Source organism: Leptinotarsa decemlineata, unplaced genomic scaffold, assembly GCF_025532065.1.
Source record: "Leptinotarsa decemlineata unplaced genomic scaffold, Ldec_3_MD MMD2_tig00026328_RagTag_RagTag, whole genome shotgun sequence".
NCBI lineage: Eukaryota > Metazoa > Arthropoda > Insecta > Coleoptera > Chrysomelidae > Leptinotarsa > Leptinotarsa decemlineata.
The window spans coordinates 34,051,816-34,065,764 of NW_027412688.1; the positions used below are offsets into that span (position 1 = coordinate 34,051,816).

The 13,949-nt window shown below is 37.4% G+C and overlaps 1 protein-coding gene across 1 annotated transcript in view; it reads left to right on the forward strand.

Annotated features, from left to right (window-relative positions):
• Gycalpha99B (guanylate cyclase 1 soluble subunit alpha 2) overlaps window positions 1-13,949 on the forward strand; it is a 174,572-nt gene that overhangs the window by 86,771 nt on the left and 73,852 nt on the right. The window contains 1 exon segment of the mRNA XM_023161878.2: window positions 2,951-3,311. Within this exon segment, the coding sequence (XP_023017646.2) occupies window positions 2,951-3,311 (361 nt within the window).

The following is a 13,949-nucleotide window of genomic DNA, read 5'->3' on the forward strand; positions in this document are numbered from 1 at the left end:
CTTGACTTATCAAAGCGCCTGACGTTCGCTTTTCTCAGGTAGAATGGGCTGAAGTCGGAAACTGAGAGGTTCATCATAGCTTGCCAGAATGGTATCTCCAACACCTTAGTCTACCGCAGTCGTGTGATGGGTATAGAGGTTCATGACACACGGTGCAGGGACTGCCGCGACGCGCCCGAGACCCTAATGCACTTGCTATCAGCATGTCCAGCATATGCGGTCTCGGCCTATATCCATCGACATAACGCGGCCTCAAAACTGCTATATCACCATCTACGCCACTCTTACGGTATCGACGAGACACCGAGAAGTGCCAAATTTATTGGAACTATTCGTTCCCCACCCTCAGGCTCATACAAGCTAATAAGCATGATGGAAGTCCTTCTCGACCACCAGAGCAAAACGATATTTGTCGTGGAGTTTTCAGCTTCTAGAGAGACGAATATCGTCAAAAAAGAGGAGGAAAAACGGATAAAATATCGAGATTTTCTCTTCGAACTCCGCAGACTCTATCCAGATCACTCTGTCAAGATGGCTGTTCTGATTATTGGAGTCCTTGGTGGAATGATGTCCTCTCGAATTTTGAAATCATACCGGCTTGCCGCACTAAGGCAGAAATCTCAGCCGCACAGATGCAGAAGGCTGTCATTCTTGGCTCACTGCGCTTGCTCAGGACACATGATTCTCGTACCCAATGATCACTCACCCCACGATGTGGGGAGTGGTCATTGGTTAATAATGCTGGCGCGCCCTCCTGAATGTATCGGGGGATAGGGCCTGACAAAAAAATAATAATAGGGCCTGACCAGCGCAGACTACAGTGAAGAAGAAAAAATGAATCTTCATTTCCCGTTGACAGTTACATGTATGGGAATTGTCAAATCTAATTCTAAGGTTATAAAAGTATTTGCAAAAATAAGATATGAATTTAAGATAAGGTAGTCAACATACATTAATTTTCAATTAAAAATTCGGAAAGCGAATAAAAACATTTCTCCAATAAAATGTTTCAAGTCTCTTATGAAATGTCCCACATTTTATGCTGTTCAATGATATCTGAGAGATTGTTAAAAATTCGTGGCCCTATGTACTGGGGAGAAAAATATGGAGTATTCACTTTCGCAAATGGAATATACATGGAGTGTTTATTTTTTGTATTATATCCATGAATATCTTCATTCGATGCGAACAAAGACCTATTTTCAAGAATATAAACAGCTTTATCAAAAATAGGTTGACATGAGTCCCTAGATAAAATATGTATTAAAGTACGCAGTATGCGTTTTTGACAGATGAAAACATCCGAGGTGGAATTTCCCCATATATATATATATATATATATATATATATATATATATATATATATATATATATATATATATATATATATATATATATATAGCATACCTAAGCCTTGAATCAATTTGGGTGTAGTAAATTGCCAGTAGCTGTGCCCATTGAGAACATTTCGAAGAGTCAAAAGAAGAAAATTCAGCTTTCCAACTCAACAATTCATCTAAATATACCTCAAGGAATCTGACAGATTCTTGAGTGTTTGTCAACATTCTCTGATTTACTCTAAAATCAAGATTTTTTATTGGCCTCTGACGGTTGTGGAAACGTACTATCTCTGTTTTTCCATATTGAAAAATAAAGAGCGTTCATTGAAAAAATTTGATATATTATTCATCACATCACTACAATTATCATTTAGTAAATTAGTGTCAGGTGAAGACAATACCAAAGACTAATCATCTGCATAGGCAGAGTGATGACAACTTTTTAAAATGCAATCAATCTGATTAATGTACAAAATAAACAACACTGGTCCCAATACGGAACCTTGTGGAACACCCATATCAACATTCAGGTTTCCTATTATATTCAATATTATTAGAGTTTATTCGTATATATACATTGTTTCCTGTCCATCAGTAATGATTCAATCCATTTTAGTGGGAGACCCCTCAAGCCATATAGTTCTAACAATTCTAAGAGTTTTCCGTGGTTGAGTTGCTCTTCTTCATTACTCCGATCGAGTCACATTTTAACAGTTCAGTGAGTATACCCTCACATCAAAGATAATACTCTCGAAACACTGACATACATAGTAAAGGCATCAGAAAATATAAGTTAACTTCTGACTGAACAAAAAATCAACATAGCATACAGACTGATGACACCCCAGGTAGACATATGAAAAACAACAAATCCAACATCGACTAGGACACCAAATCGGAAGTCAATGATTCAAAGTGTGGCTTGTGGCCAAAAGTTAATATTGGAAGAACATGCAGAAATATCTGAACCAGAATCTCTCAACACACAAGAAAGTTTCAACTAGAGAAAAACATTCCATATCATCTGTTGGATAACAACCACGACTTCTACATCAACTTTGACATACTACATGCTGGAATTCCTGAAAGTTACTGAACGAAAACAATAAAATTTGCTATTGAAAAACCAACAAGAAATTAATCTTCTACCACTGTCGATATTATTTTCATGAAAAATGTCCTATAATTAGTCGAATCATCAGTAACAATATTTGAACCTGTTGGATACCTGTTCTCAAAGCTACCTATTTACCAATTAGTAACCTCTATTAATTCAGGTCGATAATTTGTATGAATTGCATTGTAAATAAGAGTTGAGTAGCGGTCCAAGTGAAAAAATTACAGTTTTTTCTTTTGCAAACGAATTATTCAAAGAAATAGAACTTGCTCCAGTTGAAAGTGAACACATTTCCAAAAGAAACAAACCCAAAACTTATTTTCCAAGAGAATGCTTGCTTGTATCTTCTGTTAAACCAGGAATAACCTCATCCGGATATTTCATTCCATATGACATCAATATGACCCGACTGGGAATATCCCAACCGTAGCTTCCACCCCCCATATTTCACAATTACCTGACTTCATCCTTAAAAAACATTTTCTTGTTCTAGACGTAGAAGAAACGATATTTTTCGATAAGCTGGGACAAGAACTGATAGCCTCCTCGTGCTCGGGCCGGATGGAGCGCGCATTCATGTGTCTGGGGGGCGATCTGAAGGAGTTTTTAACGACCCTCGACGGCGTTCACGACGTGTTGAAGTACCAAGAGATTGGCCACGAGGGAGAACACGAATCTGAGGCATTCGTATGCACGGCGAGTGGGGAAGGGAACCTGCAGCTGGATTTTACGACCGACAGACCCGCCGTGGCGTTTTTGCTCGTCGGGAGTCTTAAAGCGATCGCCAGGATATTGTACTCCACCGAGGCGGAGGTGACGATCGCGCAAAACGGGGCAGACGAGAGGCAGTTTAGGTAAGTAGTCTAGGTGAAGGATGAGATATCGAAAACACACCTCGAGTTATAAATACCACAGAACAAACATTCAGAAAAGGTATTTTTCCTCTAAACAGTTTACAAAACCGTAACACTTACTTCACCAGTTCATCTGCATGCTAGGAATCGCACGTTGAGAAGTAAGACCTCGTTAATCCTCAGCTTACACTACTTTCGACTTCTGGGGGCTGTCTTTCGTAAGAGGCGACAGGTGGTAAACGAAAAAACAGATTTCAACATACTTTTTCAGCAAATATCAACTGAGTTTTTCATACTATTTTTTATTAGATGACTTTTTCTTCCTGTTCAATGACTCGTGATTTCAACTGAGTTTACATATAAATTATTAACCAAGTTGAACATTGGAAAACCAATATTGAGATACATTTTCCATTTGTATCTATTGAGTTCTAGGCATTTCTAAAGATTGAGTTCTCAACCTTTTTCTGTCAAATATTTCGAAAATGTAAAGTTGGCTTCGAAACTAGAAAGTAGCCTTTGAAACTTTTTGTTCTTTTCAACAAACGTCAGGCTACCATGAAAACATGATATTGAAAATGAAAAGTCAGGGATATATGAAATGATTTGTGAGGACCATGACAAAAATATATTGGTCAGACTGAGCGAGCCATTGAAACTCGTTTCAAAGAACACGCAGCACATATCTGATTTCGGAGACCAGAAAAATCCACTGTCGTTCAACACTCCTTGGCCTCAGAATAAATGAAAACTGTCTGAAACTGTTGGGATTGGTACACTACACTAGATTTTTGGATAAATTCGAAACTCTGTGGCATGAGAACTATGAACAGTGACAGAGGTCTCATGAATGCAATCTTACTTACTCAGAAGAACTCAGTTTGTAGAATATGGAAGGTACACGTTCGATCGCTATGTAGCTTGCTCGGGAGCCCCAGAAGGCTCCAATCTGGGTCCACTTCTATTTTCAATATTTATCAACGATCAATATTGAAAATATACAGTCCAGTTACCTGTCTAACGTTATTGGAGTACTGGTGTACCAGAAATGGTCTAATCTCAAACCCAACATCAACAAATGTAAAATCCTAATGTTCTCGCGTGAACATGTAAAATTGGTCTAGCCTTGCTAATATAGACAGTCTGAAAATACTTTACCTCACATTTATTAGAAGTAAACTAAAATATGCCGCACTCATTGGGTCACTTTTATATAAAAACCCAATAGACAGTATTGAATCTGTTCGAAGGAAATGTCTCAAACATATAATCTTAAAATGTTGTGGCTATTACCCCGAAAGAGGATATGCCCATCAACGCCTTCTGAATACTTTTCACTTCCAATCTCTGCAAGGAAGTTACCACTCTCCATAAATCATCGAACGGCATAATAGACTGTTCCTATTTGTTGAGTAGGATCAATTTTCATATGCCAAGATTCGTATTTTTTACAATTCGGCTACTCGTACGAATTTACGCCTCAAGTCACCAATTTATTCAATGTGTAGTATCTTCAACGTTTGAAAACACAACAGGAACTGACCTTTTTTTTTGTTTTGAAAGCAACAGGGTAGTGTGGGACTCTAACCCACTAAACTCTAACACACTAAAACATCACTTTCATCTTCGCCGTCTGACGCCGGAACCATCCAGAAGGATATTACATCAGGTATGTCAGCGGCTTTTCTCCTTATCTTTCATCATTTTGTATCTTCCTTTCTTCATTTTCTTTTGATTTGATTACCTCACAAATGAATGTAAATACTTCTTTCCAAACGACTTCCCATTTCAGCATGTTTTCTATCACATTGTTCGGTGTTAGGACTTGTCCTAGCGATAAAAAGGTACGCATTCTCATGCTTTGCCATTTAGCACAGTGGAAAACTGTGTGTTCGGGATCATCCACTTGGCCACAATATACACATCTGTCGTCCGTTTTCCCTATTTTATTTGTATAACTTCTGAAAACTCCATGGCCCTACAGAAACTGGGAGAAGTGAAAGCTTGTTCTTCTATGTTTACTCAGCACACATGGGATAAGGTCTGGTATCAATCTTTTCGTCCATTGAGCTACCGCTGTGTTCTCTTCCCATCTACTTTGCCACCTTGCTAATGTGTCTTCTCTGACATTGTTCACCAGGGCTTCACCCCTATATAAGGCAGTGAGCTCTTGTATGAGCGAGTCAATTCTATACAGTTGTATGGCTATAACTCTCTTCCATACTGATGCTGCGTAAGTCATTATTGACTGTACCACCCCATTAAGCATCCTTCTTCTTCCACAGCTTGGTCCTCCAATATTGCTCATTATAGTATTTAGCCACCGTAACTGTTTTCTGAGCTTTTTTGATGGTATTTTTTACGTGACAATTAAAAATTAGCTTATCGTCGATTCACACTCCGAGATACTTCATATGTTTGGTCGGTTTAATGCTATGACCACCCACCCCAAACAGTATACCTTGTTCCTCTTTCCCGTAATAACAACAGTTCCTGTTTTCTCTGGGGCCATTTCTAGGTCATTGCCTAAGATCCAGTTCTCAATTTTTTCAAGAGCTAAGTTGGCACAGATCATTAGTTGGTCCTTGTTTATTGCTCTAACTACAAGGGCAAGGTCGTCTGCATATGCAATAGTTTTTCAGTTCCCAGGTATTTCCAGTCCTTACACACCATCATATAATACATTCCAAAATGTTGGTCCTAGAACTGATCCCTGGGGTACTTCCTGCGTCATTTCCATATTGAAGTTCTTGCCAATAAGTACTCTATCTTCCAAGTAACAGTCTATAATCTTGACTAGATGTTGGTTTATCCCTAGATCTTGTAGCATTCCTATCATATTAGTCCAGGATGCTGTATTGAATGCATTTTTATATCGATTGCGATCAGTGCTTTCCAATCGAAGGACAATGTACTTACATGTTCCAGTACTTTTTCTATAGCTGATACTGTCGATCTTTCCTTTCTGAAATCTATGAGTAGCAAGTAGGCTATTATATATTCCTAGCATCGTTTCTGGGATGACCCTAATGGCCTCTTTAATCTCCTCCGGCGAAATTCCATCTGATTTGAGATTCTCACATGCTCTTACTATTTCTTCCCTACTAAAGCTCTCAGGCAAATCCTGAGTCCCCAAATGGGGGTTGTTCGATTGGTCCTTGCTGGAAATAAGCCTCTGATAATTTCAGTTCTCTTTTCTTCAGTAAGGTTGTAGGGTCAGTATGCTTTGAAGGTTCTCATCGTTATTTTGTATCCTTGTCCCCATATATCATTTTCCAGGTCTTCGCAGAGTTTATTCCACGCCTTGACTTTAGCATCTTTGATGAGTTTGTATAGCTCCCTTATCATTGTTCTGAGTTCCACTTCTCTTGCAGCTCAAGTTCCTTGGTTCATTCCTCTCCGATCTCTTGTCATCTTCCTTCTTTTTTCATTGCTTCTCGATCATATCATTCCACCAGTAGGGTTGTGCTTTCTACCTCGTAGCTGATGCGTCTTCTTGACTTGCCTTTATCGCCTTCTTCATATTCTGAATCGACCTAGTATTCGACTGCCCGATATTGGGTTTCAGAATTTCGATGACTGACTTGAAGATTTCTTTATTGATTTTTGGTTTGCATGAACTTGTTTCACGAGGTGCTCTCCTTTCGTCCTGTATTTCAAAATAGATATATCGATGGTGACTCAAATACTCTTGTTGCAATACTTCCCAGTTTACTAATCTCTTGAAAATAGTGGATGTTTCAAAAGTTATATCTATATCCTTAAGTCCTAATCCTTCTCAATGAGGTCATTAGATTCTGGGTCACCAAGAGTTACCCTAGGGATGGGGTACTATTTCCTCTCTGTGGTCACTCTTGATGGATAGTCTGCTTTGATGTCGTTAACAAAATGAAAGTAGATGTGGAAGCTGTTACAGATAACCTTGTGATCCATCCTGGAAAGGACCATGTCGTGCAGCGTAGCCTATACGTGTTCATGGTTGCCGCCAGAGAGAGCAAATTTCAAATACCAGAAAATAAATCTGGATTCATTTGACTCCACTCTCCTCAGATGATGGAGTCATTCTATTTTCAGGGCAGATGAAATATCATTCTAGGCCCAAACAAATTTATTGGATTTTGTAAAACAATGTTTTTCATAGATCTATATTCCATTTTTTCGTACATAAACTAAGGCATTTTTGAAATGACTGGAGTCTTCAACACAGATAATGCTACTCAAGTTATATTATAAGAAGTTTAGATTATTGTCAAAATTAGTTTTTTGAAATTATGGGAACGCTTCAGCAAATCCTTCCCGAGGCTTTTATCCAACAACTAATTAAAAACCCGATTGGAAAATAACCAGATCCCCAGTGTGACAATATTATAGAAAATTCATAATATCGTCCATTTTCCAGCCGAGTCGGGCCCGAAGCGGCTTTTCCAGTAAATTGAAACTTCTCCCTGGAAAAAGTCTCCGCGTTACATTCTTATTACAATCTAGCCCGGAGCTTTGTTTACCGACGCAAAGGTAACAGTAAAACAAAGCCGGAGCATGAAAGGTGGTTGGGCTGAGATGCTCTAGAAGAGAAAAAAGGCTGTTGTAGTTGAAACGACGAATTGTATACCTTCCGGATTATTCTAAACGTTATCAGTGGCTTTATGAGGAAAAATCGGGACATGGAGAATGATTTTCACTTAGATGATACCTATTACAGTGGATTCGTATCTTTTCTGAATCTCAAACCTTTTTGAGAGCAGGAGTTATTCTCCATACTGATCAATGTTTCATCTAATCTTCAACAATTGAAATGCGCAAACATTTTAAAAAATTCCTTAAGACAATCTTAGAGCAGCGCATGCACCAAAGTATCGATTTACGTCGAATTAAAATCGCTGTGAATCATATTCATTTGGAAAAACTGTCCTGGAAAATACATTATACGAGGAGACGAAATACTGAAGTTCCCATATATATCCACACACACAACCACAATGTATCCAAGGAACTAAACGAACTCGAATCTACTCCAAAACGATTATACCAAATCCCAAATAAAAAAATCCATCCAACTTTAGCGAACCTCTACTTCTTATCCCAAACAGTCCGATGACCAGACAAACCCTACAAATGAGTTTTGAAACGGCACGAGATGAAGCCCTTATTCACATTAAACAATCAAATTTCTAGTTTTCACGAACGCCTGAAGATACGATTTCCAATGAGACACAGAGCCAAACCAACAAACGAGTTTCAAACAAAGCGTAGGACCATCAGGTAGTTGTCCGGAAATCAGATCCAGGCCCATTTCTACCCAAACATCATCTTGACACAGACCACACAGTAGGTAAGCTTCGAAAACTCTCTAGGTCAGGATAATCCGTGAAGTTATTGATATTGGATAACGTTTCAACTCTTTCAACATACATCACCGTCCTACCGCATATTCTTCAAAATATCACATCTCGCTTCCTTTTCTAGACTCCTATTCTTGACAATGAATCCACCCTTATCCCAATTGGCATCTCGCCCTCGCCAATACCACTCAACAATTGCCGAGTACCCTCAGACCCTCCTAGAACGTTGGCATATCGGAACACTTGAAGTGTGTCATTCATTGCCTGAGGTGGCAGGTATCTGTGTAGTCATACTTGTTCGTTCCAGCACTTCAAAATTATATCAAAGTCGAAGCCGGGACGTTGAACAACAAAAAACTTGGGGCAGGCAGTCCAGACACTCAAAATTAACTGACCGTGGTAAATTTTTTGATCACACTCTCACACACCAATGCCCAAATGCTTGGGTAAATACCAAACTCCTGCTTCTCGTGTGACACCTATTTCATAATGTGTGTGACAGATGACAGGCGGTTTTACAACACAAACAAAGTTGATAACACGACGAATGACGAAATGGTTTAGACTTTCACGGCTGAGGTTTGCAGTGTCATTGCTTTTCGAGTTTGAAGGCCGTGGATTTTTGGAATTTCTTCTTGAGGTTTCGCTCACGCGAGTAGCTAGCTTCTTCAGAGGTTTAACCATCATGGCTTGCTGTCCGATGACTACCTTTTAGGCTTCGCAAAGCGTATTTATGCCTTATCAGGTAATAGGTTGTATTCGTACCTGTTTTTGTAACTGTATTTGTACATGTACTTGTACCTGCACTTGTACCTGTACTCGTACTTGCACTTGACCCTGGAACATTGAAAATATTGCTGCTTGTTGTCCTGTTCGTTATTCTAGAATTCCTTAAAATAGGGTTCCATATGAATATTAACCTCTTAGGAATGAATAATTCTGTAGAATTATTTCTAAACTTTCTTCAAAGTTATAATCTGTCTCAACGGATAGAAATCCCTACTAGAATAACAGCTAATACTCATACCCTTATTGCTATCTTGGTAACATCAGAAAAGGATGATATACAGTTAGTTGAAGTTTTAGATATTGGTATCTCCGATCATCTTGCAATTACTTATGAAATTATATCACTGGAAACAACATCAAAATACAAAACAGTTTACTACCGAGATTTCAACCAAGATGATTTTCTCAATGATCTCCACCTCTTTTATTGGGATAGAATCTTCCACTTCGAAATTGTAGATGCAATGTTAGAGTTTTTCACCACAAACACAACAATTCTTTTCAATGCCCATGCCCCAGTTAGGTCTATGAGAACAACAAAACCGCCCGCTCCATGGCTTACCTTTAACATCAAGGAAATGATTAAACTAAGAGATATAGCTCTTGGAAAGTTCAAAGTAACCAAATCTCATAGAGACTGGACAAGCTTCAATATAAGGAACTCCGTAATTATACCACCGGAGCAATCCGACGTGAAAAAAAAGGATATTTAGAATTTGTTTCGAAAAAAGAAAATTCCAGTTCGATCTGGGGTACTCTAAGAAAACTTGAAGTTTTGAAAAATAAACACAGCCCTAAACTTTCCGCGGATTTATCAGATCTGAATCGAATAAATTTCCACTTCACGCTGCAAAATCTCATCATAATGAAACACTTATTGAAAGATATACTCAGACCTATACTGGACCTACTTTGAATTTTCGCAGAGTGCCACTGCAGACTCAACAATACATCAGTGGTATGAAAAGTAACTGTGCTGGATCTGACAACATTTTTCTAATTATGTTAAAGTATATTGAAAATTATCTTATCAACAACATTACACACATATTAAATTCCTCTATAGAAACAAATCATTTTTCTTCTGCATGGAAACATGCAATTGTACTCCCTTTACCAAAATGTGAAAATCCAACTGAATTATTTCATTTGAAGCCAATTAGCAAACTGCCTATCTTATCTAAGGTGTTCGAGCGGATTCTGAAAGATCAAATTGATTCTTTTGTTTACAATAATAATTTAACAACAAATGTTCATATCTGGATTTCGTACATTCTATAGCACCACCACCGCTCTTGTCAACATCACCCAAGATTCATTCAAAACAACTGATAATAATGAAGTAACTGCCATGGTAATCTTGGACTACAGTAAAGTATTCGATACATTAGACCATAATATTCTGTGTAGGAAAATGTCATTTCTCGGATTTAGTGAAGGGACTGTAAATCTATTGAAAAGTTACCTCAGAAATCGGACTCAGTAAGTATGTCTGGATGGAAAGTGTTCTAGTGCTTTACCTGTTTATTATGGAGTACCTCAGGGCTCTATCCTTGGCCCAATTCTGTTCCCTCTATATATATCTGACTTCCATAAAATGATTGATCTTTGCACAGTTCATCATTATGCAGATGACACTCACTTATATTATCGATTTCCTTCAAGTAACTGGCAGGTGGCAATGGAAACAATCAACAGCGGTCTACAAAAGTTACTGGAACTATCTATAGCCCATAACTTGAAATTCAATTCAGAAAAATCTCAGCTGATACGTTTTGGCCCGAAACACAAAAGACGGGAAATTGAAGGAAGAATTGAAATCCAACTTGGACAAGACTTACTACAAACAATTACAGAAAGCAAGAACTTTGGTTTATGGCTGGATGATGATCTGAGATTTCACAAACATATAAATTCACTTTGTCGTAGCTCATACAGTATCTTACGTCAACTCAATCAAAGTAGAGATGTTATGACTTCCAAATTGAAGTTGAAACTTTGCGAAACCCTCATATTGTCCAGATTAGCATATTGCGATATAATCTACGAGCCTGCTTTGATACAAACTGATATAAATCGCTTACAAAAAATGCAAAACAATTGCATTCGTCTTTCTTATGGTGTGAGAAAATTCGACCATATATCCCCCAAGTTCGAGGAGTCAGGTTGGTTACCGATTGCTAAAACCTGGCAGCTCCACCTACTCGTCAATACACATGAATTCCTCATTTACAGAAAGCCAAATTATATTTATGAAAGATATGAAACTTTCAAATCACATAATAATTCGAGGACATGAAACCGTCACACTTTTATTATTCCAAAACAGTCTACAGCCTGCCTTTCTCGTAGTTTTATTTACAACTCTATCAAACAATATAATGCTCTGCCCAGTGAATTTAGACACTACTCCATATATAATTTCAAGAAAAAGTTGAAAACATATCTGGAGTCTTCTGGATAGATAATATATTCATGTTATGTCTTGCTCATATGGTTTTCCCTTTGTCTCGCGTTTGTGTTTGTTTTGCTATATTTTACCTTATTTGAGCTAAATAGATTTTCAATATTTACTTTGGAATTTATAACCTTTGTTTTTTCTTAGTCTCACAAAGATTCATGAACTACTCACTTACTAATGTATACTAGGTAATTATTTTCATATTTCTATATAAAATATGCTATCCCCCAGGTTAAGTTGTAAAACAGCCTCGGCTGAACTTCGCCCTTTCATTGATTTTTATATTTACTTCTTCTTTATAAACAATGTATGTCAATACATTGCTTCATCTTTTCTGTTGAAATTCGCCGTATGTTTGTGGATCTCTATTGCCTCCCGTACCAGTCGACTATGGTAGTCGACTGGTACCTGCAGGTTCGATATTGCTATATTTGGTTCTGGAATGAGAGGTTATCTTCTGATACTTGATCCCGGTTCTTTCTTCTCTTTCAATCATCACGTTCCTTGGTCCTCGGTCTTCTTCAATAGCTTAAAATCCCCTCCTCTTGCGCCTTTCTTCTTCTTTACTTCACTCACTTTTGATGAATATCCACTTACATGAATCAAATCAAGTTTTGAACTGATGCTTTCCTTTACAAGGTAGGTGATAGAACTGGGAGTTATTTCTAACTTGAATGATATATTCAAGAGCTATTGCGGAAAATTTTTGTGTCCAGAATTCTCTCATAAAGAGATAGGATTCGAAACACGACCAGAAGAGATATCTATAAGTACACTGTGTCACATCGAACTTCCATTAAAAATTCGAGGTGGAAGTATGGACTAGGTAACACAATGAATGGAATAATATGGGTAATATCGTCCACTTCCAAACCTAGTAGCGACTTTTGCGGCAAATTGAATCACTTTCCTGAAAAACACGTCTCCGCTCCTCACATAACATTCTTATTTCAATTCAGCCTGAATCGTTGTTCGCCGACGTGAAGGTAACAGTCACACAAAACCGGAGCATGAAAGGTAGTTTGTTGGGGTGAGATGCTTGCGATATGAAAGAGGACTATAATGGTTGAAGCGATGAATTGTATACTTTGTGGATTATTATAAACGTTACCAGTGGCTTTATGAGGGAAAATCCGTAGGCATTGTGGATGACTTTCACTTAGATAGAAAGTGCACAGCATTAAAGCTCAATACATTTGGATTCATTACTAGATTTGTAATTCTACATAGCGGTATACATATTCTCCATACTATTGAATTTTTGAAAATTTCAGATGTTCTTACTGATACAAACATGTTTTCTTATACACTTTTTGGATATTGAGAAGACAAATATAGCTGTATATCATCTGCGTTTAGATGTACTTGACAATGTGATGAGAAAGTGGGGTAATCAAAAATAAACACTAAATCAAAAATAAACACATGAATATCTGACAGATTCAGACTAAATTCAGGAAAATTCATTGAATGTCACATAAAACAACTCAGTTTCTACCATTTCAAGCAGAAACTGAAGTCATTTTTTTAATCACTGCTTTTATTCAACAGATGAATATATGTTATATGTTAAATAACATAGATAATCCGTGTTACTTCGAGTAACGATTGTTCTCATTTTTAACATTAATTGTTTGATGTTTGATTGTATTTGTTATTGTGAACATTGTTCTGGTATAAAAGTATTGTGATATTTGTATATTATTTATATATATGATGATATATTTATCATCAAATATTTACAAATGTGAATATTTGTTCAAATGTATCACATAGCCAATAAACTATTCTTTTCTATTCTATGCTTCCACTGCGGAGCAAACGCTAAACCACCTAAACCACAGATGGACAGATGAATTCAAAAAACTGTTGCCTTCTGGAAAATGCGAATTAATGAATAGCTTTCTACATATCCCCTTTATACAAAGAATGTGCGAAATTTGCAAGAGAAATTCATGTATAGAAATTACTTTCAGTTACGAACTGAAAAAAAAGTACTTTCGAAACAATAATTCCAGATGAACATAATTTTCATCAACTGAAAAATTT